The 24,262-nt window shown below is 42.3% G+C and overlaps 1 protein-coding gene and 1 long non-coding RNA gene across 2 annotated transcripts in view; one reads left to right on the plus strand and one right to left on the minus strand.

Moving 5' to 3' along the window:
- The first annotated feature begins 1,133 nt into the window (after positions 1-1,133).
- LOC134468400 (uncharacterized) lies at positions 1,134-2,614 on the plus strand. Its single transcript, XR_010038788.1, has 3 exons — positions 1,134-1,259; positions 1,701-1,796; positions 2,133-2,614. It is a non-coding gene; the product is annotated as an uncharacterized LOC134468400 (long non-coding RNA).
- Positions 2,615-15,015: 12,401 nt separating this feature from the next.
- prkg3 (protein kinase cGMP-dependent 3) overlaps positions 15,016-24,262 on the minus strand; it is a 38,370-nt gene continuing 29,123 nt past the window's right edge. Inside the window, exons 16-21 of the mRNA XM_063222938.1 lie at positions 24,017-24,158; positions 20,383-20,546; positions 18,052-18,168; positions 17,550-17,612; positions 16,089-16,164; positions 15,016-15,950 (exon numbers count right to left, since the gene is read on the minus strand). Coding sequence (XP_063079008.1) covers positions 15,864-15,950; positions 16,089-16,164; positions 17,550-17,612; positions 18,052-18,168; positions 20,383-20,546; positions 24,017-24,158 — 649 coding nt within the window. The 3' untranslated portion in view covers positions 15,016-15,863. The remainder of the gene's footprint in view (positions 15,951-16,088; positions 16,165-17,549; positions 17,613-18,051; positions 18,169-20,382; positions 20,547-24,016; positions 24,159-24,262) is intronic.

A 24,262-nucleotide genomic window follows, 5' to 3' on the forward strand; every position in this document is an offset into this window, starting at 1 on the left:
TAATAGGCCTATTACTGCGCGTTGGGGACCGCTGCACTACTGTAGAATAATGTAGGTCTACTACGGGTGTTGGCCAATGAAAATAGTGCTTTTTAATTTGTATTTTGTTTTAGATGGTAGCCTAATGAAAGGCATGCTGCCAATCATCAACAATGTGACTATGTAGCAATGAGCTTCAAGGCTTAAGTGCATTTGCAAATCACAGAAGGCATAGGCTATAGCATGAACAATGCCTTTGCCAATAAAACAATCAAAGGTGAACTAAACAAACCACAGCTAGAGGACATGAAAATGATCAAAGAGACAGTAGAACTATAATTTGGTTACGACTTGACGGTTCAATTACCTGAACACAAATGCTATGTAGCCTATAGGCCTAAATGCATGAAACCACATCATGACTCCACTTATGTCCAAAACGAACTGAACTTCCTTGGCGGAGGTCTGCGTTCTCTGAATGCATTTCTAGTTGTAGTTAACTTCGGTTTGGGAGCAATAAAAAAACCTTCAGAGAAGGGACAGTTGGGATGAGTTTACTAACACTCCCCAGGCTTTGTTTTACAGTTGTAATTAGTTAGGTGACAGGCCTTCATTGACAAGGCAGAGGAGACATCGGGCTGCATATAGAAATTAATGTGTAATGAATGTGAATATACATAAATGTGTAATATGTTGTTCAGCCCTTTTAATGGGAGGAATTTTGAAAAACTGGCCCTGTGACCAGCACCCCTCATGTAGAATGTGTACGCCTATGTGTGTGTGGGGAAAAGGCATAGCCTACCCTCTTAGACCCTTTTTGTTTATGCGTTAACAATTTCACAGTAATCTTAAATTCTTATCTCTGCTCCTATTTTGTTTTATTATTTGTTTCATTACATAGACCCCTGCATGTGTATTATGTAGCCTTTTTTCTCAAAATATAAATGGCTGAAATGTAGGCCTAGGCCTATAGTTTCTCCATGCGCCAATGTCATACTGTACTCATTGTTTTGCCATTTTGCATTTACACTGCGCGAATAACACCCCACCAAAAAAAGGCCCGCGTGAAAAGACCCCGACGCCCCCCCGACAAAAAAAATTCCGGCTGCCCCCATAGTTTCCAAAATTTCTGTGGGAAACACTGTCAGCATCATCAAGGATTGTCACTCTGACCTGAGAAGAGGCCCCATAGAGACACGGACAAGGACCAGCCACTGTTGCCAGTGCACAACTGAGGACCCGACCAGCCTGCTGCCATCTATGATACTATATAGTACCCGGTATGTAACATTACACTACACTCAGCCAATGCTTTCATCCAAAGTGACTTTCACTTATTTTTACATGTGCCTCCCAATTTGAAGGGACAAAAAGTAATTGGACTGGATAAAAGTATACATCAAGCGTAGTAAACTCTCAGCGTTTGTCAGTAGCCACTATCTTCAATAATTACAAGGGTACCAATTCTATTGACAGATATGCATGCCCACACCATGAAACTACCACCCCATGATTTTCACTGATTAGGTAGCATGCTTTGAAACACGAGCAGCCCATCTCCTTATCTATTGTGTTTTCTTCCCATGAACCTGACACTAATACAAGTTCAGCTACTTAATGTTGAGGTAAATAATGTAAACGACATAAGTATGTTAAGTTGTTGGTGTACCAAACAGTGACGTATTCTCATCACACTTCATATGCCATTATTTTATTTACAGCGGAGCGGTCTGAAGACGTGGAGTACACTGCAGCAGGTATCACATGACCAAGGACTTGGACAACGTCTCTGCTTACATCTATAGTGTATTACACAAGTGAGTGTACACCCCCATATTTCTGCAGATGTAATGGGACAATAAAGACATTTGAAAACTGAAAATGAAGTCTGCACTTCAAGCTCATCACATTAAATAAGTAAAACAGGAGCTTGGTGAGCAGACTTAATTTTCAGTTGTCATTTGACTTTGTTAGTCCTGCACCCAAAACTTTTTAGAGAAGGATGTTCATGGGTTTTTCCTTTTTAAACAAATGTAGACATTTTTACTACACTGAAAATCATAGTTACTCTATATATACCAGTGATATGCTTCAATTATGTTCATGTTACATTAATTATTTTTTAAAAAATAGATTTGTATTTATCGTTACAGCTGAAGATGTGCACAGTACGCTGCTGCCTGCATCCTGCCACCACAGAGGATCCGATATGCAGAACCAGCTTCAAAAACCATTGCAATTATGAAACACAGTTAATAAATGCTTATATACAGCAGCCCACACATTTTGTTTAATTTGTAATATTGGTTAACACACTATTGTTACAACTGTTTAGATCGGTGTTTCCCAACCAGGGGTACATGTACCACTAGGGGTACGTGAACACAATGCAGGTGGTACATGCATTGGCAGGTATCAATAAAAAGAAATGTATGGAGCATAATCATATTGGGATAGAGGAAGATATACAGTAGACTAGAGCATGAGGGAGGGGGTACTCATGGTATGACAAAAATGCTTAGGGGGTACATGAGACAAAAAAAAAAGTTGGGAGACACTGTGTGATTGAAGTAATGCATTTCTTACAAGCTTGGGGAAGAATGTCCACTCCATGATTTGCAAGTTTAAAAAGCAGAACATAAATGTGAATATTTCATTTTAATCTTGATGTCAAGCACACAAAACACCCAGATGTTTTGTCATAGCCTACTGTAGGCCAGCTATGTTTTACTAACTGAAAGGTGTTAACTTTGGTTTGTTTACCATACCGTCTACTTCTAAGAGTGATCTAAGAAAGAGAAGCTTTGTATTCTGAATCTTTTCAAAAACTGGGGAGATCAGCAAAAAAATGGTCATGATGACTGCTCGACACGGCAATCTTCATCTTCAATCTTCCGGATGACAGCTTGGCGTCGAGGAGCCTTTCTTCAGCGTCCATGGTTTGTCTGTCAAACGGAAAGGTTTGTCATTTGATGCCCAAACATTCAAAGTTATTTACAAATGTCCGTAGAGGATTAACTTGGTGTGGCAGACACTAACCAAACACTATTTTACGCAGATGTACAACATGAAAATTGGAGCATTCTGAGCTCATACAAATGCAATGTTGATACTGAGTATTGCTGACATGGATTATGTTTTGCCAAACGGTACGCCGACCCCAAAGACACATCTGCATTTTCTGTGTAGGCCTACAGCTCTGTTTGTAGCCTAACTTCCAATTTATCTTTAATTGCGGCTACATTACAACGTGGTGAAGTAACTTATAGTAAGCTAGGTCTTACGCCACTCGGCTGGCTCACGTTAGATGCTAAGCTAAAATTATTATGGTCATCATAACAAGCTCTTCAAGGTTTCGTTATCCCAAAGTATCATTTTATTAATAGCATGGTATATTTGCCATACTTACCGATCACCAGTTCCATTTGAACTTGTGTTGCTGTTTTTATGACAATCAAGGGTTTCTGTGTCGACCAGTTCCACAGCTGAAAACTGGGTTCAATATTTCTGCTGGGGACGCCATGTCATATTCGCGTGGGAGGGGCGGGACATGTCTTGAAGTGTCTGTTTGTGGATTGGCCGGCGATGTCGACCTATCAGCAATGTAGCTCAACGTTGTCAAGGTGATTATTATATTTCCGCATTTTTGGGGCGGAAGAAAATCAGCCGCGGTTGCTTCAAAACCGTTGAATGGAGTTCTATCGAACTCCGCAGTCCAGTTATACTATACAAGTCAGTGGTACAGACCAATATCACGCAGTAATAAATAGGCTAAGCGAAGCACTGCAAATTGAGGATCACACCATGCAAACAAAACAATGAAAATAACAAAATGAAATCAAAATAACATGTATAATAAGCATGCACCATATACACAGCAAACGAGAATTAGTTAAGACCGCACACAACTGGTGATATTTAACAGTACTTCTGAGCGGCACCGGTCACCGTCATTCCAGTTGAGCAACCAGAGGCACCCGGACAAGATGACACGCACTGTAGGCGCGCAACAGCACTAACTTGCAGTCAGTGCGGCAACAAGACAAAAACAGGACAATGCACAGAAGAGCACAGGACTGGAAATGAGCATCAAGCACGTCTTCTCCCCACAAAACAGCAGCTGGCCGTGGGCCTCTCGCTCGCAACAGCGCGTCCTGGAGACCCCGAGGAGAACTGAAGATGTACAAGAGCTACTGTCATTAGCGTGCCAATGAGGGGCGCAAATTACGTAAGTAGCTTCAGCATGTCTACCCACCTTTAGCGTTGCGTCGCTCACACGCACCCAATTTGGAAAGCCACCACGACACGTCACCTCGCCAGGTTAGCTGACTGAAATCACACAGGCGGCCCCAGATTAGAAACAAGCCATGACCAGGGAAATTGTGTAATAGCGCGTAGGGACAAAACTCACCCTGGTCCGACATCTGAAGCTGCGCATCTCATCAGCAAAATGCCTTAGGTTCCAACGAGCGTTCGTGATCACTGATTTTACGCATACACGCATTAAACAACTCGGCGGTCTCCCACAAACACACGGCTTGTGCCCACACGCGGCCTGGCAGTAGGCAGAAAACGCCAGCACCGGAACACCTGACCTGGCCAGGTATATAAGTTTAAGCCCGCCTACCGCTGTCAATCACCAGGAGCGTCACCGTAACAGGTGCGTCCTGTTACATTGCAACTGAAAAAAACTGTAAGGCTAGACTTAAGACAAAGCTTTTCTCTGATGCCTTCTCTTAGACATGTTTTTGATATTTTTATTTGTGTTTTTTTCCTTATTTCTTGCTTTTTATTCTATTTTCCTCTACCATGCCTTATGCTTTTATTTTAATTTTTAAAATTTTATTTTACTTTATTTTATCTTACTTTTCTGTACAGCACATTGAATTACATTTATGTATGAAATGCGCTATGCAAATAAAATTGCCTTGCCTTGCGTGTATGTGTCTCCACAAATTCCCTCATACATGTGTAAATGAGAGAATGCTTGTTACAGAGCCATCTGTGTGTGTGTGTGTGTGTGTGTGTGTGTGTGTGTGTGTGTGTGTGTGTGTGTGTGTGTGTGTGTGTGTGTGTGTGTGTCATATAGCCAGCCACCTGCCACATGTCTGAAGATGATTTAATATAAACTCAACCTGATGCATGTGTGCATGATTTAACATAATTGGCCTGTGTGTCTGTGTGTCTGATTGATTTTAATTAGGTGTGATGGCTCTTCTCGAGAATTATGCGTACAGCTGACTTTACAGATGCCCCCACTTGGCGCACACACACACACACACACACAGGCGCTCCTTCCTTTCCCTCCCTCTCATTCTCTCTCTTTCACACTGACACACACACACACACACACACACACAGTATTTCAGCATTTTTTTTGTTTTTCTTCCACCTAACATAAAAAGGAGACACTTCAGGTCTTTTCTTGTGCAAAATAGCTTTACTGGACTTTTGTTCCACCCTTAAATTGTTGTTCCTGAACCGATTAGAAGAAGAAAAGAGACCTTGAAACCTATTGCCTAGGGCTATTGGCTATTTTTGCCTATAATTGCGACATCAGTTATGAGACTAGCATCACCAAAGCTGACAAATAACTTCTACATTTATTTTGTACTTCAATCCCTCAAGGCCTTTTGTTTTTAAGTGCAGTTCAGAAGATTAGTGTTTGCCACAGTCTTGACATCATGAGGGTGCAGGACGCGTCACGAGAGTTCATGTTTGATTGACAGCCTACACTATTTACGTAAATCTTTTTTTTTTAAAGATTTTTTCGGGGCATTTGTGCTTTATTTATGTTGGGACAGTGACAGGGACAGGAAACGAGTGGGGAGAGAGAGAGACGAGGAAGGACTTACAAATGACCCAGGCCGGAATTGAACCCGGGTTGCCGGCGTAGTAACCTGGTGCCCTACCGTTAGGCCACGATTTACGTACATCTGATGATTACAGCTTGAGGACTGTTGGCCTTCTGATAGTCTGGTAGTCAAACTCTCCCAGCTTTATCCATGATTTGAGTGGACTTAAAGGGACAGTTTGGTCAATTTCAACATGCAGTTGTATTGCTCACGCTACCCTTGACTTGTCAGTACCTGGCGATGCCACATTTTTCGGCTCAGCCCTTTCCGAGATATGAGCAATTCTAATGAAAAATGAAACATATGCCAACTCCAAATATTTTCCCAAAAGGTACTGCTGTTTGCTAGTTGTCTGCTGATGTTTTATAACCTTTTGGATGTTTTTGGGAATAAATAAAAATGTTTTTTTGAAATATAAACAAAGAGCTGCCCCCATTACAATGACCAGGATCTCGGAAACGGCTGAAGAAGAAGAAAAAAAAATCTCAGGCACTGACAAGTCCAGGGTAGGGTGAGCATTACAACTGCATGTTGAAATTGACCAAACTGTCCCTTTAACAGGAAGTAAACCTCAACAGGTCATCATACATACCGGTAGGCTACATAGAATAGCCACTAAGGAACATAATTAACTGGTTAATAAACGTTATTGTTATTTTTGTTTATAGGCCTATTATTATTTTACATCAAATTTTGTTTCCGGTTCTGTTTCAGAACATGATAAAATTTCTGGTTTTGTTCCGGTTCTTAGCAAGACGGTAAATGTTTCTGTTCTTTGTTTTGTTCCCTTACACGCTTCAACGTCTTGAAAGACACATATTGTGTCCTCTGTACCAGGTATATAGATTCAAGATTCAAGAATTTATTGTCATTGTCAAAAAGGCAACGAAATTGTGTTTGGGGTACAATACTTAGTAGCAGCAGGTTTTCAAGTAAAGTGCAAATAAGAGGTAAAAGTGACACCAGTGCTTGACCCCCCCCATCCCACTTAAAGTGCAGCAGAGATTAAGTGCATAATGCTCGACACCCATACCTCCCACCCCCACCCCCCCTCTCTCAAACACACACACACACACACACACACACACACACACACACACACACACACACACACACACACAGACACACACACACACACACACACACACACACAGAAATGTCCAAAGGATAGATGGATAACATTTTAGACAGTAATGTTCCTCAGCAGTCCTGCAAATTCAAAAGTCTAATGGCCTGGTGGTAAACGCTGTTGGTCAGTCTTTTAGTGCGGCTCTGACGGGACCTGTACCTTCTACCTGAGGGTAGCCGTTGGAACAGATGATAGCCAGGATGGTGGCTGTTGCACAGGATGTTCTGCACTCTCCGTAGACAGCGTGTGGTGTAGATGGTACTAATCTCCGGGAGAGGCATTCCAGTGATTTTCCCTGCTGTTTTCACCACACGCTGGAGTGCCTGCTGATTTGCTTTGGAGGAGCTGGAGAACCACACTAGGAACCCATAGGTCAGAACACTGCTGATAGCACAGTTGTAAAAGTTCACCAGCAGTGGTCTGGGGATGTGGTAGCTCCTCAGCTTCCTCAGGTAGAAAAGGCTATGTGAGTGCCCCAGGACAGGTCCTCCGCCAGGTCCTCCCAGAAATGTAAAAGTACTGACTCTCTCGAACACCTCTGAACCGATGTAGAGGGGTTTGTGATGCTCAGGTTGTTTCTTCCTAAAGTCCACAATAATTTCCTTGGTCTTTTTGGTGTTAAGAGCAAGGTTGTTGCTGTCACACCATGAGGCCAGATGTTGTACCTCTGCCCTGTAATCCCTCTCGTCGCTGTTGTTGATGAGGCCCAGGACAGTGGTGTCGTCCGCAAACTTGGCGATCAGATTGGAGGGACAGGAGGGAGAGCAGTCATTTGTGAACAGGGTGTAGAGCAGATATAGGTTCTAAACAAACACACACAGACACAGACACACACACACACACACACACACAAACACACACACACACACACACACACGATGATAAGGATGAAGACAGAGGGTAAGAGAGAGAAGAGAAGAGAATGAATGATGGAGAGGATAGAGGAAGGGGGGCAGCCATGTGACCAAGAGTCCCTTTGAAATGGAGAGAGAGATGACTAGAGGTATGGAGCATGGGGAGACAGAGAAATGAAGGAAGAGGGAGGCAAAGTGAGAGCGAGAGGGATAGATGAGGGGAGGGAGAGAGAGAGAGAGAGGTGAAGAGTTAGCTAGAGAAGATGAGCATATAGCTGCTCTACTATTTATATTGTATTGTGTGTGTGTGTGTGTGTGTGTGTGTGTGCGTGTGAGTTCAGTTCATTTTCAGCCACATGCAGATTTATTTATTTATTTACAACTTTACACAACAACCAAAAAAGATATCTTATTTAAAAGTAATTCCTACTTATTTCCCATAGAGGTTTTCCCACTGTATTTAATTTTAGTTAATAAGCTTTACTGTGTCTACGTAGTATGTACGAAAGACCTTGTACTGTAGACATTACTTCCAGCTGCTTTAAGTATTGTGTACTTATACTGTACTTTTAAAAGTCTATTATCTGATCCAGCCATTACATTGTAAAAGAGTCGGGCTCTCTGAGATATCCAAGTAGCAAGTATACTTTTTTTCCCGCAAAGTGACACAATTTCTTTGGATAAGGAAACATATTTTATACCCCATATTTCAACTAATACAACTTAGGACATGAATCAAAAGCACATTTACACGTATCCTTTATGAACTTTCACCCAGAAAGAATAAACCTCTTTGCACTCCCAAAATAGATGCAGTCCTCAGGTCAATTGCACATTTCTTGCACATAGGAGAATTTACAACTACCTGCAGATTTTTCATCAGCAGGTTTCTCTTAAAGGGCAATGGAGTGGACACACACACACACACACACACACACACACACACACACACACACACACACACACACACACACACACACACACACACACACACACACCTCTGTGTAAACACCTGTGATGAGTCAGGAGGGGCTTTAATAAAGATGAGACCGGACCACCTGTAAGATGGTGTGTGTGTGTGTGCGCGCACACATGCATGTTTGTGTGTGTGTGTGTGTGTGTACATGCATGCATGCATGTTTGTGCGTGTGTGCACGCCTATGTGTGTGTGCGCTTTTATCTCTGCTGTAGTTAGCAAAAAGAGATAGCAAGAGGGGTGTGTGTGTGTGTGTGTTTGTGTGCGTGCATGTGTGTGTGCATGTGTCAATTTGAGGCTTCAGTGACCTTTATGAGAAACTGGAAAAGCTGTGGCTGCCCGCTGCTATGGACTCTACTGTGCGCGCACACACACACCTCTTGCTGTGTCCTTGGTATAAGCTGATCCCCACAGTAGAGTTAAAAGCAGAAATGACCTTTCATACTGTAACTAAACACACACACACACACACACACACACACACACACACACACACACACACACATATACGCAGGCACATACAGGCGCATGCAGACACAGTCGCACAAGCAATCATGCACACTCTTACTGTGGAAACAGATAGCAGGCATTGAAGGCGTGGAAAGCGGCGGAAGTAATTAACCTTGTTTGGAAGAGCAAGCATCAAAAGCGTCAAGCTGCAAAAGTGTTTCTAGCGCCAAGGGCATCAAAAGTGTTAGAAAAGGATTTGAACTTCAGCCAAAAATATGTAATGAGGATGGTGGGAGCCAATGAAATTTACATTTTTCCAAACACAAGCTTTGGTTGGTCGCTCTCCCTGATTGAACACTTCAGGTTGAGTCTTTCACCGTGTTTGTTGCCTCTGATCTGTGCTTCCCAGGTGGGACTATTCAGCGTTTTAGCTCTTTCAGCGCCTGCCGTATGTCCCTACAGGTACAGTTAGGCACACCGCTCTCTGTCTCTCTTTCTTATCCTTTATTACTGATAATGTTAATATCATTGATATTCAATTAGATTTATAGATTAGATGTGGCTGCATTGTCATTACACATTAATTATTAATGAATTAATAGACCTCAAATTATTCATAGACCTAAAAAAAACCTGATACAGTGAACCAAAACATACGTCTAAACAAACTCATCACCTAGAGCACAGAGAGCGACTTTCATTGCCACCAACATAAACTATAGGCATTCCACAGGGCTCAATTTAGGGGCCTCTGCTCTTCAGTTTATATATTAATGACCTACCTAGCTGCGTTCAGTCAGCTCACTATCAAATGTATGCTGATGACACAGTAACTTATGTGCCAGCCAAAACATCAAGTACAGCAGCATATATCTTGACTTAGGAGATGGAAGATGTATGATGTATGGTATAGAGCTACTTTCTAAATGTAGAAAAGAGTTGATTTCACAACAGGCAGTGTTTGATACAGCAGTCTACAGACTTACTTTTTAAATCTAAAAGAATGTTCATATTACACTACTTGGTGTTTGATACAGTCATGTACAGAGTTGTTAGTAGAGACCAAAGAACATAGAAAGGATGAGAACTATCAGTCGCTGGAAAATGGCTTGGCCAGGCCAAGGACACGGTGCACATGGTCAGTGGGTCATACGCAATGATGAATAAAAATCGTAACGCCGAAAACTCCTCAAAATCGGTCGAAAGAGGATGCCCAGTTGTCAATGGTTAGTCAGTTGCCAAATAAATTGGGGAGGTGTGGTTTTCATAACTCTGTGGGAGTTAAATATTTAACTCTGCTCAACAACTCTAATATTTGACTCCTGTATAATTTGTGCAGTGTTGCTCCAGCTCTTGAGGTTCAGATTTTGGACCCATTCATACTCAGCTATGATTTTTCAATTAGGCCAATGTTCATTCTATTTGTTTGGTCAATTATGTGTGTATTTCCATAGAAGGGTTAAGCCTGATTCATACTCATGTTTACTGTATGTCTATTCCTACTCATGTTTCATGTTTAGACAATGATGTGAAGATTTCTGTTCACACGTTCTAACCAACACTTTCTTACCTCTATCAGTGTTTGGCGTATGTCACAAAAATAAAGGCAAAAAGCATACGAAATCAACAGTTGGATTGTAAGAAACACTAACATATAAGTGAGCTTCTCATGCATGGGGTATGAATGGGTCTGTATACAAACATAAAGAACAACTTACAAGATCTAAAGAGACTCGGAATGCGCACTTGCTGCCATCTTGTTATTTTATAACCCACTTCTTGTGTTCGGGTCGACACTGACCCATTTTAACTTTTAAAAGCGAGCAACAAACCACTCAATGTTAATTTATTACAATAATGCATTTTGTCTTTGTCAGGCACCTAGTTAAAAATAAAGGTTTCTTTTTTCTCAAAATGTCAAAAAGGTCTGGTAAAAATGACAACCTTTGTAGTTCATAAAAGATTATGACGCAGTAATCATAAAGGCTTAGCAGGCCAGTTTATTGTTATTGAACACAGGACCACAGCTAAATATAAATGTGCATTAATCCTAATGATAATAATTTGCACACTTGAATAACTCTGTGTGTGTGTGTGTGTGTGTGTGTGTGTGTGTGTGTGTGTGTGTGCGTGTGTGTGCGTGCATGTGTGCTGTTCCATATGTGAGAAGCAGGCTGCTGGTGGAGGCATCGTTGCTATAGTAACAACAGTAGTCAGTGGAACTCGTTTGCTCACACTCACACTCACACACACTGGTAGTTATTCAGCAGAACAGAGTGCAGTGAACACACACAATCTGTCCCACACACCCACACTAAAACACACACGAACACCCCCCCCACACACACACACTGCAGAACAGAGTGCAGTGTTCTTCTTTCTCTTCTGTTCCTCCAGCTACAGTGTCTTTATACCCCAGCACACACACACATATACACACACACGCACACACACACACACACACACAGATTGTGTGATGTGTGTGTGAGTGTGCGCGTGTGTGTGTAACCTATGAAACATGAACCACTGGTGTGTGTATGTGATTAAGTGGTTTGAGTGTAGTGTGTCTGTGCGCATGCATGCGTGTGTTTGTGTGTGCGCGTGCCTGTGTGTGTCTGTGCGCGTGCATGCTTGTGTGTATGTGTGTGTGTTTGCGGCAATTTTCCCTTCGAGGGCTGAATGACGCAAAGCTCTGGTCAGCATACATACTCTCCCACTGCCCCCTGTGTGTGTGTGTGTGTGTGTGTGTGTGTGTGTACACCTCAGATTTTTTCCACATCCTGATAAGGGATGTATAAAGACAGGTGCTTATCCACACACACACACACACACACACACACACACACACACACACACACACACACACACACAAAGTCCAGGCAAATGTGATTAGATGCATTTGTGTGATAGATGCATTAGATGCATTGTGTGTGTGTGTGTGTGTGTGTGTGTGTGTGTGTGTGTGTGTGTGTGTGTGTGTGTGTGTGTGTGTGTGTGTGTGTGTGTGTGTGCTCACTATTCATGTGAGGGGTAGACGAGAGGGAATTGTGAATTGAACAATATGAATAATGGAAGTCAAATGATAAAGGAATATCACACTGGAAGAATACAGGAGCTGAGAGAAGGAGAGTCAGTGGGTGCCTTACTACAGACTGACATCATGGCGTATTTATTTCAAGCTAGTGCACTCAGTGTTGTAATGCACTGACTTTGGATGTTAATCCGTGCTCTACAATGCCACAGAGACCAAAACAATCCCAAATCCTAACCTGTCAGGAAAGCCGCGTTTCTGCCACATTAAAGTTTTGCCAAGAACGGCGAAACAAGCAAGGAAAATGACGAAATTGTGCCCAGACCAAAACCACCCCTAATCCTAACCTGTCACAGGGTGTTGTAAAGCAAAGTTGTAGTGCACACATGTGATAGATGGTTCAAGTCGGCGTGCTATCTTAATGCTATGATGCCATGTTGCTACTTGAGCTCCATCTACCGTTAGTGTATGTCACAGGCTGTCACGACCACTGGCTCGAGAGTGGCAATGACATAAAAGGAGACCACACCCATTTGTGCATTCTAACTAAAGGGTTTTATTTACAAAAATATCTATGACATTACATTACCTTACATTATCAGCAATGTGAATTAACCCATTTTAGCCTAAGCTCTTTTTGGGCAAGGGTGCTCTCTGACTATTACATCCTAAATATCTTAGCCTCCGAAGCAGATAAAAACATGAAATATGTTGAATTTAATAGCTAGGACCCTCATTGTGCATTAGAACTTCATTCAGCTCTAACATATCCACATTCTTAATAGGAAAATCTCAAATCTCAAGAGCCTGAATACGGCGCACAGTATATGTGTCTCCAGGCTACAATGAGTTAACCAAAGAGTGTGTCAGTAAGTGAGTGTTGTGGTATGGTCACAGTACTAGTACACGGAATACTATGGACATTGTACTAGACAGAGAGATTATGGACACTCCTGGACACTTTATGGCCACTTTGTTTTGGCTTCTATGTGCCACTTGGCACATGTTAACACTGTGGACACTTTACACTTTATATTTTGATGTGTGTGTGTGTGAGTGTGTGCGTGTGTGTGTGTGTGTGAGAGAGAGATGCCTTGGCAAAATGTATGCAACAGTAAGCTATATATGATTATTTTATGTGTAATTATGTGTGTTATGTCTTGTGGGCAATGTCTTTATTTATGTGTGTATGCTACTTGACACCTTAATTTCCCCCTGGGATCAATAAACGATACTCTACTCTCTACTCTACTACTCTACAGTGAATGAGAGAGTGAGCAAAAAGGACAGGCTTCTTTTCTAGTCCAGCCCAGGGCCAGAATTGTGACAAGCGGGGTACAAGGAGTCGTGACATGATTTGTATAGATTCAAATAGTTCTAGGCAGCGGCTTTCTGTTCGCTAGAGACTAACACAGAAAAACTACATATCAAGCAAAGGTGACGTAGACACAAAATTATGTTTACATTTACTGGACTTTCTGTGTTCTATACCTACTTCCTGGAAGTAGTGGAATTATGTCAATCGCGATCTAAGGGTATAGAATAATGGATGCAAAAAAGCATTATAAAGACTTAATAAATAATTAACTATTGATGAACAAAACATTAACAAACGTTTGTAAATGTCTAGGAAATGCAAACAAATACTTGTAAATGACTAGGAAATGCTATGTTAATATTTTATATTTATCAAAATTTTGCAAGTTGCTTGTAAATGAATAAAATACTCTGTTATAAGGGGTGTAAAATCTTGCATATATCATTTGTAGATATTTTATAAAGCATTAGTAAAACTTAGTTAATAATAAAAACATTTGTTAATGTTTTATTCATCATTAGTTAATAATTTACTGGGTAAAAATTGTATTTTTTAGATGCAATTTCCTGCATTCTAATCAATTTTAGAGGGAGGAATGACAAATCGCAACTGACTCCTTTAGACTTTCTATACAAGCACTGGCTGCCATTAATTGTGGCAGGTAAACATGTAATATTTTCCATATATTTACCGTGATAGACATGGCGCAATGTAGTGGTTGGCCAAAACCGGGACATATTTGTGTCCCGAGAGGGTTCGCTCGGGACCTGGGACACACAACTCCAAACCGGGACTGTCCCGGTCAAACCGGGACGTCTGGTCACCCTAATCCAAGGGTGCATTCCAATATCCAAACTCCTGTCCTCGACTTGTGCTTGTGGACTCATGCTTAGCTCTACAGAAAACACCCAAAGTGATTGACAATACCTCATCTTATATACCAACCATAATTCTTAACAGGAAATTTGATTTCAATAGGTATACATGTATATTTTAGCATTTAGCCCTATTTTTTCCGGAACTGCACATTTTTGAGGGAACAATAGGAGCCAATGGGAGTGATCTTTGTCATTACATATTACATTTTCTCTGGCCCAACCCATGAGCCCTTGTGGAATCCTGGCCATGTCAGCCCATAGCTCCACCTGCAGGCCTGGAGAATGGATAGACAGATACATGTACACCCATCTCTCTCTCTCTCATGCACACACACACATGCACACAGCTGTGTGTTTGTGTTGTCGTCCCTTCATATACATATGTGATAATGAACAAAAAATGAGGCTGTGTGTGTGTGTGTGTGTGTGTGTGTGTTTGTGTGTGTGTGTGTGTGTGTGTGTGTGTGTGTGTGTGTGTGTGTGTTTGTGTGTGTGTGTGTTTATATAACAACAGAGGTGTTTCTTACCAGAGGTTTTTTCTTTGCTTTAATATTACACAAATCACATAGTTTTTTCATAATTGCTTTTATATCACATTACACGTAGCTTCCACTTTTAACCAAAGCCACTTACAGTTACTTATGAACAGGGTGTTGGTTACAGCTACTTAGCGATCTACTGTAGTTTATTTAGGCAGCCTACAGGGTATTGGTTACAGTCCTTGTAGTTTCTTAGATGCAGAGTATTGGTTAGAGTCTTTGTAGTTATTTAGGTACAGGGTGTTGGTTATTGGCCCCCGGAGCAGTGTGGGGTGACAGTAGATGGCTTGCGCGAGACCACTTAAGATGAGAGTTGGTACAGCCCCCGAATGAGGGTGTCGGCTAGCCTCGCACTGGTACTACGTCTGGTACCTGTCCTCTGTGGAGCGATGTTAAACGGTAGGATTTTCACAGGTGTTCTGACAAACGGTCCTACATTGTAATTTTATCCTACAGTAGGATGTTCTGTCAGACATGTCCGTTAAACGGTCCTACATCGCCATAGATAGACGTCAGACATGTTTGTTCAACAACTTATAAGTTAAATCCTGATTTTTCCGCAAATGCCCTTCCTGCTTCCTGCAATCGCGTCAGATCAAACAAAGTCCAGAGCATGAATACGAAATGGAAATGGTAGTATTATGGGATGGTCAGGACCAGGCTAGGTGTCGGCTCCAACCCTTATGATTCGAACCAGCAACCTTCGTATATGAAGATCGCTTCTTTAAGAAATGGCCAACTGAGCTGACTGGTTGCCTGCGATAGATTGCACTGGCGCTTACACATGCACGCACACACACACGCACACACACACACACACACACAGGGCTGTAGATGTATGTGTTTGTGTGTGTTCAGAAGTCCTTGTCCCAGCCAGACAGCTCCTCTTCTGCTTGAGTCTTGTCATGGGGGAAGCGGTCAAAGTTGATATAGCACGGACCCTAGAAACAAGACATTACCCAATTACAATACACCCTATAAACAATACATTACCCACAATACACCAAACTACTGTATACCACAATACAACACCAGTGTGTGTGTGTGTGTGTGCGTGCGTGCGTGTGTGCGAGTCTGACCTTGCGTATGAGTCGAATGGTCGGAGCCTCCATCTGCCCCAGTCTTAGCTTATGCCAGTTCACCATACTGAACCACCTGCACACCCACACCCACACCCACACACACACCCGCACACACACACACACACACACACACACACACACACACACACACACACACACACACCTGTATGAATACGTGTCTTGGCATGAAAACACATGCCAAGGTGTCAGTAGGTAATTGACAGCTGGCTCACATCAGCAGAAGTTCCAAAGATTAACTGAATACATTGGCCATGTGGGATCAAGGAACATGTTTCAATAAAGTATGATTATGTTGCAGATATTTAGATATGTCGTTTTTCTTCATGCTTGGTATGTTTTTTACATTTTCTAAACTTCATGTGGATTGTGCAGCAGTGCACGTCCATTTAATGTCACCTACACAATCACTGGAAACTCGAAATGAACTGCAATTATCTGTTCTAAAAAGCAAAAGAAATGTCAACACAATTTTTTTTCAGAAGCTTTTTCCATTTGACATTTTGTCAAGAGCGAGACTTAATGGAGGGACTGAAATGGAGCACGCCTTCGCCAGGAAGGCCATCATTTTCCGGCCACATAAAGCACATTAATGTTTTAAATTATTGGTTAATGCTGACTAGCCTGCCTGTCGACGTCAACCTTCCTCTGACTTTGGTCGTTCTCCTGTTTATTGGCTATTTGGCTAGGTGTGTAAGCTCCCCGCTGATTTGAATCTCCCACTCACCACCCATTGTTGCGTGCATGAATCAACATTTTTAAACGCCTTCTTGGTTAGTTCTTCGTTTCTGCAAGTTTTCAATGTTTTGCCCACGTTGTCATTGTGGTTACATGCTATTCTTATATGATTCTTATATGTACATGTATATGCAGGAATATAGATGTATATGTATGTGACTGTATACATATATTTCTAGTTGTGTTAAGTAGTGGGCTAGTCTGTGTGAGGGCCTGTCAGCTGAGGTGTGATTGAGCTGATTAGCATGAGAAGGCTCTGGGCTGGTTGGGTCAAGGGCTATAAAAGACCCAACGGTGCCACAGGCTAGTGGGCTTTCTCTACCAGGGTTAACATGAACACAGTGATGTCCCTCGCAGACAATGTCTCCTGCTCCATTGTGGAGTAGTAATAAAATTCTGCAGAAACTCACCGGATCAAAAGTGCCTGTCTGACATTTATGAAAAAAAAAACCCTTCTCATCACGTTTCGTGTGTCGTGGTGGTTCATCAAGTAAGGAATGATAACAAATGCTGAGTATGTTATAGGAGAAAGGGGTGAATGAAAGAGTTGAGAGTTGAAGAGTTGAATGAAAGCGTTGTTGTTAAGTGTGACTTGTTAAGTGTGAGCCCTTCCACTCTGTGTGTGTGTGTGTGTGTGTGTGTGTGTGTGTGTGTGTGTGTGTGTGTGTGTGTGTGTGTGTGTGTGTGTGTGTGTGTTGTGACCTGTGGTTGCGGACGTCCTTGATGCCGTTCTTGGTGTTTCCCAGCCTCTGTCCTGGCCTCGGCCTGAAGGAGACAAAACAAACATGCCAAACACCTCTCCCCGCAGTGTGTGTGTGTGTGTGGGTGTGGGTGTGTGTGTGCATGCGGACGCTTGTATGTATGTATGTGCGCACGCATGCTTGTGTGTATATACAGATATATGTGTGTGTGTATGTGTGTGTGTGCAGCAGCGGTTATACCCATTTGGGGCCCTTTTGAATTACTTCTGTTATTTATCATGGCAGGACTGACTGTTGGGCAACAATGGGAAAATTCGGTGGGGCCCAAGACAGGATCCCATTACTATGTAGTATGGTATGTATGGAGAGGTGGTTCATTTCAGATGATTTTGTCCTGGGCCCGGTCAAAGCTTTCAGCTGCCCTGTGTGTGTGTGTGTGTGTGCGTGTGAGCGTGTTTGTGTGTGTGTGTGTGTGTGTGCGTGTGAGCGTGTTTGTGTGTTACCTGCATAGTTTGCTGATAAGTGATCGGGCTGCTTCACTCATGAATGGTGGGTACTTCAACACACCGTCCAGGATCTTCGAGTAGATCTTCTGGGGCTCGGAGCTGGAGAAAGGAGGACTGGGGGGGATACACACATTAATAAGGTGTGTGTGTGTGTAGTTTGAAATCAATCCGTATTATCGGAGGGTTTTGGTTTCTAATGAATAGCCTACTGGCTAACACCATGTCCTAACTTACTGCCATTGCCTGCCTCTCTCTCTCTCTCTCTCTCTCTGTCTCTCTCTCTGTCGCACACACGCGCGTGCACACACGCACACACGCACACAAACATACGCACGCACACACACATATGCACGCACACACACACACGCACGCACGCACACACACACACACACACACAAACACACACACACGCACACACACACACACACACACACACACACACACACACACACACACACACACACACACACACACACCACTCTTTGCACTAAGCACTTTATCTCCCCATTGAACAGCTGTTACCATCACTCCATCAACTGATAATGTCAGTGTGACATCATTCTCTAAAAAATAGAAACTGACATTGCAACAAAAGGATTCAAATAGCTTATACAGTAGGTCTGCTTTAAGTCAGGGGTATGCCACTATTTTGGGGCTTAATACTATTAAAATTGTTGCCCTGGGTTTATAAAGGTGGTGATGTGTCTTGTTTTTCATGTTAGGCGTTTTCTTGTTTTAAGGAGGGAGTAAGTATCTAAGCTAGTGAGAGTCAATGGATCACACATGCTACAGTGATCCATTGACTTTCACTAGCTTAGCTACATACCAGGCTTGTACGAAATTCCGAATGGAACGAATTTCAATTCAAAGTAATGCAATAATACGAACACTAGGTGGTGGTGTTGTATGTACTTTCAATGGGTGGTGTAGATTAAATTAAAAGAAATTCAAGGTAATGTCACCACCTAGTTTTCGTATTATGGCATTATTTTGAATTGAAATTCTTTCCATTCGGAATTTCGTACAAGCCTGCTACATACTCCGTCTTTTAACTTGTCTTAAAGCAAGACAATGCTAACATGAAAAATAAGACACTTTACCACCTTTATAAACCCCAGCCAACGATTTGAGCTGTATTAAGCCTCAAAATAGTGGCATACCCTTAAGTCGCAATCATTTAGGACAGTGCAACAGAAAATATCAGAAAGATATTGAATTGATTAAGGAATGTTTACATTATGGAATGTTTTGATTTTGGAATGATGTATTTGTGAAATGATGTAATTGTGGAATGTTTTGTTTTTTGGGAATACTTCAACTGTGGAATGCTTCATCATAGAAACAGACTCATTCTGCCCTCTGGCTTTCACATGCAAGTACTACACTCAACACCAAAACAGTAGCAAACGTTCTCTCATCCACACATGCATGCGTGCGTGTGTATGTGCGTGTGCGTGTGCGTGTGCGTGTGCGTGTGAGTGTATGTGTGCGTGTGTGTGTGTGTGTGTGTGTGTGTGTGTGTGTGTGTGCGCGTGTGTGTGTGTTTGTGTGCAGAGCAGATTAGGCACAGAATTTGCTGAGTGGCTATGCTGTGCCCTACTAATGTGCTGAACTTGCTTATACACACAGACACGCACACACACACACACACACACACACACACACACACACACACAGTATCACACACTAATTAAACGTTTACATAGAAAGTTTGCCTCATCAAGCGACCCCTGACAGGTTTCAGAGGGGCTTAGCGCACATACACACACACACACACAAAAGCATGTGCACATGCAGGAACACACGCACACACACAGAGGTATACTGTATGCATACGCGCGCACGCACGCACACACACACACACATCCTGATGTGATGAGATGATACCTGTCATATCAGGCAAACACATTCGAGGGGAAGGCAGACGGACAAAAAAAAACACACACACACAGACACAAACAGATATACACACTCCCACCCACACAGACTAATCAGCCTCATTGAAAAAGATAAATACTGTGTGTGTGCGCGCGTGATTATCTCAACACGATTCCCACTTTGTTTATTGTGTTTTAAAACTGCAGTCTGTGCATCTTTGTTTGTGTGTGTATCTGTGTGTGTGGCTGTGTGTGTGTGTTTACGTTTGTGTGTGTGTCTGCAGTTTGTTCGGCTGCGTAGTCATGTCCTTGTTTGTGTGTGTGTGTGTATGTGTGTGTGTGTGTGTGTGTGTGTGTGTGTGTGTGTGTGTGTGTGTGTGTGTGTGTGTGTGTGTGTGTGTGTGTGTGTGTGTGTGAGTGTGTGTGCGTGTGTGTACGCGTGTGTGCATACCTGCCCATCAGTAGTTCGTACACTAGTACCCCCAGGCTCCAGAAGTCTGCAGCGTAGTCGTGTCCCTGGTTCTGGATGATCTCAGGAGCCATGTACTCAGGAGTACCGCAGAACGAATACGTCTTGGCACCGCGTGTTAACTCCTTAGCGAAGCCGAAATCAACCTGTAGACACACACACACACACACACACATACACACACACACACACACACACACACACACACACACACACATACACACACAAATTTGTCTTAGCACTGCGAGTTATCTCCTTAGTGAAGCCAAAATCAACGTGTACACGCACACACACACACACACACGCACACACACACACACACACACACACACACACACACACACACACACACGCACACACACACACACAGGGGTACTTGTTCTTACATATTTTTTGAGTCATCCATTTTCCAGTGTGTTCCAGTGTGTACTTTTTATAATCAGACTTTTTATATTGTTGTGTCTGAACAATTCTAGATAGACCAATTATAGATTAATATAGATAGACAGTTTCAAAACATGGCACACATAGTATCTTAGTGATTCTTCTTCTCTCTCCATCTCCAACAATACCCTCCTCAACATCACTCAACAAGATAATGTGCAATACATCTTCAAGAAGCGCAGATGGACCTGGATCGGCCATATAATCAGAATGGAACCCAACGCAATTCCAAGAGTCGCACTACACTGGACCCCAGAAGGCAAAAGGAAGAAAGGGAGGCCACAAATGGCATGGCGAAGGACCATTGAGAAGGAGCTCCAGCAGTACCATCAAAGCTGGGGGACCATCGAGAAGTTGGCTACCGACAGATCGAAGTGGAGAGACTTTGTTGCTGCCCTATGCGCCGAATGGCGTGATGGGGTAAGTAAGTAAAGTCTCTCTCTCTCTCTCTCTCTCTCACACACACACACACACACACACACACACACACACACACACACACACAAACACACACACATGTACATAAATGCATAAACACAGGTACTGTACAGTACGTAGCCTACAGAGACTGCAGACATTCTTTTAGTTTCTATTGTGTGCTTTTCCAAGTTGATACTTGGAATACACATAAGAAAAACATGAAGTGTGAGTGTGTGTGCGTTTGTATATCTACAAACCCCAACTCCGATGAAGTTGGGACGTTTGGTAAACAGTGAATAAAATCAAAATGCTATCATTTTCAAAACATTCAATCTATTCATTAGATGGAGAATAGTGGAAAAGACAACATATTAAGTGTTAAAACTGAGAAAAAATATTGTTTTGGGGGACATATGTACTCATTTCTAATTTGATAAATCCAACACGTCTCAAAAGAGTTGGGACGGGGACAATAAATGGCAGCAAATGTCGAGGAAGACTAAAAACAAAACAAAAGACAACACTTAACAGTTAAATACATTAACCGATGAGATGATTTTATATAAAAAACAGTGTTAATTCCTATCTTGGACATGATTTCACCAGCTTAAATGGTGGGTGTATTCCTTGTCATGTTTTGCAATGTTTTCCTTTCTGTAGTGCTTACAGTGTGACAGGTCTTGACCAAAAACCCACCATTTTATCACCTGCTGGTCCTTATGATGGAGCCAAACTGTTAAAACATAGTAGAGAATGCAATTTGACCTTACTATGTGGCAGTAATCGAAGATCTCCCTTCAAAATATAATGCATGAGTGGCTTTTCATGCTGTTTAAAACCCATTTATACCATTCAGCACTGTATTTAACTCTACAGATGAGTGAGAACATCTTAACCAATGCACTACTGCACCCGCATGCCATCATGGAGGCTGACTTTTGAAGCTAGCACTAACACAAGTTGGATGGTCCATTTTTACTGTAGCACAGGATGTGCAATGCTCTATTATTGTCAAAAAGAATGGACTTCTACAACTTCTGCTGACTTCTGTAAGCAAAGGACAGTTTCCCATGTCTTCTGGGTCTATTTCAAGTGAGCTCAGGTGCTTAGGAGAATGTTACACCCCTGTATCATTTTCATGCATTAAGCATTCTTAATATGGTAAATTTTCAATAGCTCTAGCACTCCAGGAATTAGAGTGAGACTACAGCCAATATATATTTCATGATGTCATGAACCTATACAATGATTTTATTAACAAAAATATGTCTTATATACACTCAATCGTGGTAAATCAAAGGGAATTCAAAAATGTATGTAATAACTATGGTAATTATTCCCTTTGCATCTTTAATTCTGAGTGACTCAGCCTCTCTGTGATGATCTTATACCTGGACACCTATATTGTCCGTCAGTACAATTCATTTTGAAATGTTCTTCTTTGTTGTTTTATCTTATTTGGATGTTTACTAAATTTCACTGATCCCCGTCCCAACTCTTTTGAGACGTGTTGGATTTATCAAATTAGAAATGAGTACATATGTCCCCCAAAACAATATTTTTTCTCGGTTTTAACACTTAATATGTTGTCTTTTCACTATTCTCCATCTAATGAATAGATTGAATGTTTTGAAAATGATAGCATTTTGATTTTATTCACGGTTTACCAAACGTCCCGACTTCATCGGAGTTGGGGTTTGTATGTGTGTATTTCTGTGAGTGTGTGTGTGTGTGTATGTTTCTCTGTGTTATTCTCCAGTATTGACCACTGCAGCAGGGGTTGGAACACACGTTATAAAATATGAATGATCAAAAATATGGATTCGGTGTGTGTGTGTGAGAGAGAGAGAGAGAGAGAGAGAGAGAGAGAGAGAGAGAGAGAGAGAGAGAGAGAGAGAGAGAAAGAAAGAAAGAAAGAAGGAATGAAATCACCAAGGAGAACTGTTGTCGTGCAGAATGTTAACTCGGAATGTTCACCCTAAGTGGTATCCATGGTAACTAGAGGACTTTGATGAACTCACACTGAAGATGTTTCAGCAGGGTTGCAACAGTAGAACAGCTACAATGACCCCTAGCAACGCATGCAATGCCCCCTCGCGGGACTTTGGAAAGTTGAACTAGTGTAACCTCTCTCTATGGAGGACGACTTCTAAAAGCTGCTGTAGTCTCTCCTTAAAAGGCAGGTGGGAAAGCACAGTCTAGAGGGTGGGGGTGACTTATAACACCTTGGGTAACTTATAAGATACTTATATACAGTACTTGCAAGGATACAAAGTTGTCATGTTCTTATTGTCAACAACTCATGAGTAATTAAACGTTTTTTTTGTTTGCTCAGAAAGTCCAAAGACCAAAGACGGCAACCAGATAACTACACCAACTAAACGAATAAAACTCCAAGGACAAGCAGCTAAGCCAAACATGCACACCAAGTATTTGTCTGTTCGCATTTTGTCTATTGGGTTAGACAATGGCTTTGAAACTTCAGAATGGGTTAATACTCACCCTCATTTGTGTGTGTGTGTGTGTGTGTGTGTGTGTGTGTGTGTGTGTGTGTGTGTGTGTGTGTGTGTGCGTGTGCGCGCGTATGTGTGCACACGTGTGTATATATGTGTGTGTGTGTGTGTGTGTGTGTGTGCGTATGTGCCTGTGTGTGTGTGTGTGTGTGTGTGTGTGTGTGTGTGTGTGTGTGTGTGTGTGTGTGTGTGTGTGTGTGTGTGTGTGTGTGTGTGTGTGTGCGTGTGTGTGTTCATACCAGTTTGATGTATCCCCGTGTGTCCAGCAGGAGGTTTTCAGGTTTCAGGTCTCGATACATGATGCTCTTCTTATGCAGGTACGCAAACGCCTCCACCACACACGCCGTCACAAACACCGCCACGGGCTCATCGAAACGGCCCCTACACACACACACACACACACACACACACACAGACACACGCACACCGTCACAAACACTGCAACAGGCTCATCGAATCGGCCCCTGAACACACACACACACATG

Source organism: Engraulis encrasicolus, chromosome 18 (genome assembly GCF_034702125.1).
Source record: "Engraulis encrasicolus isolate BLACKSEA-1 chromosome 18, IST_EnEncr_1.0, whole genome shotgun sequence".
NCBI classification, from domain to species: domain Eukaryota; kingdom Metazoa; phylum Chordata; class Actinopteri; order Clupeiformes; family Engraulidae; genus Engraulis; species Engraulis encrasicolus.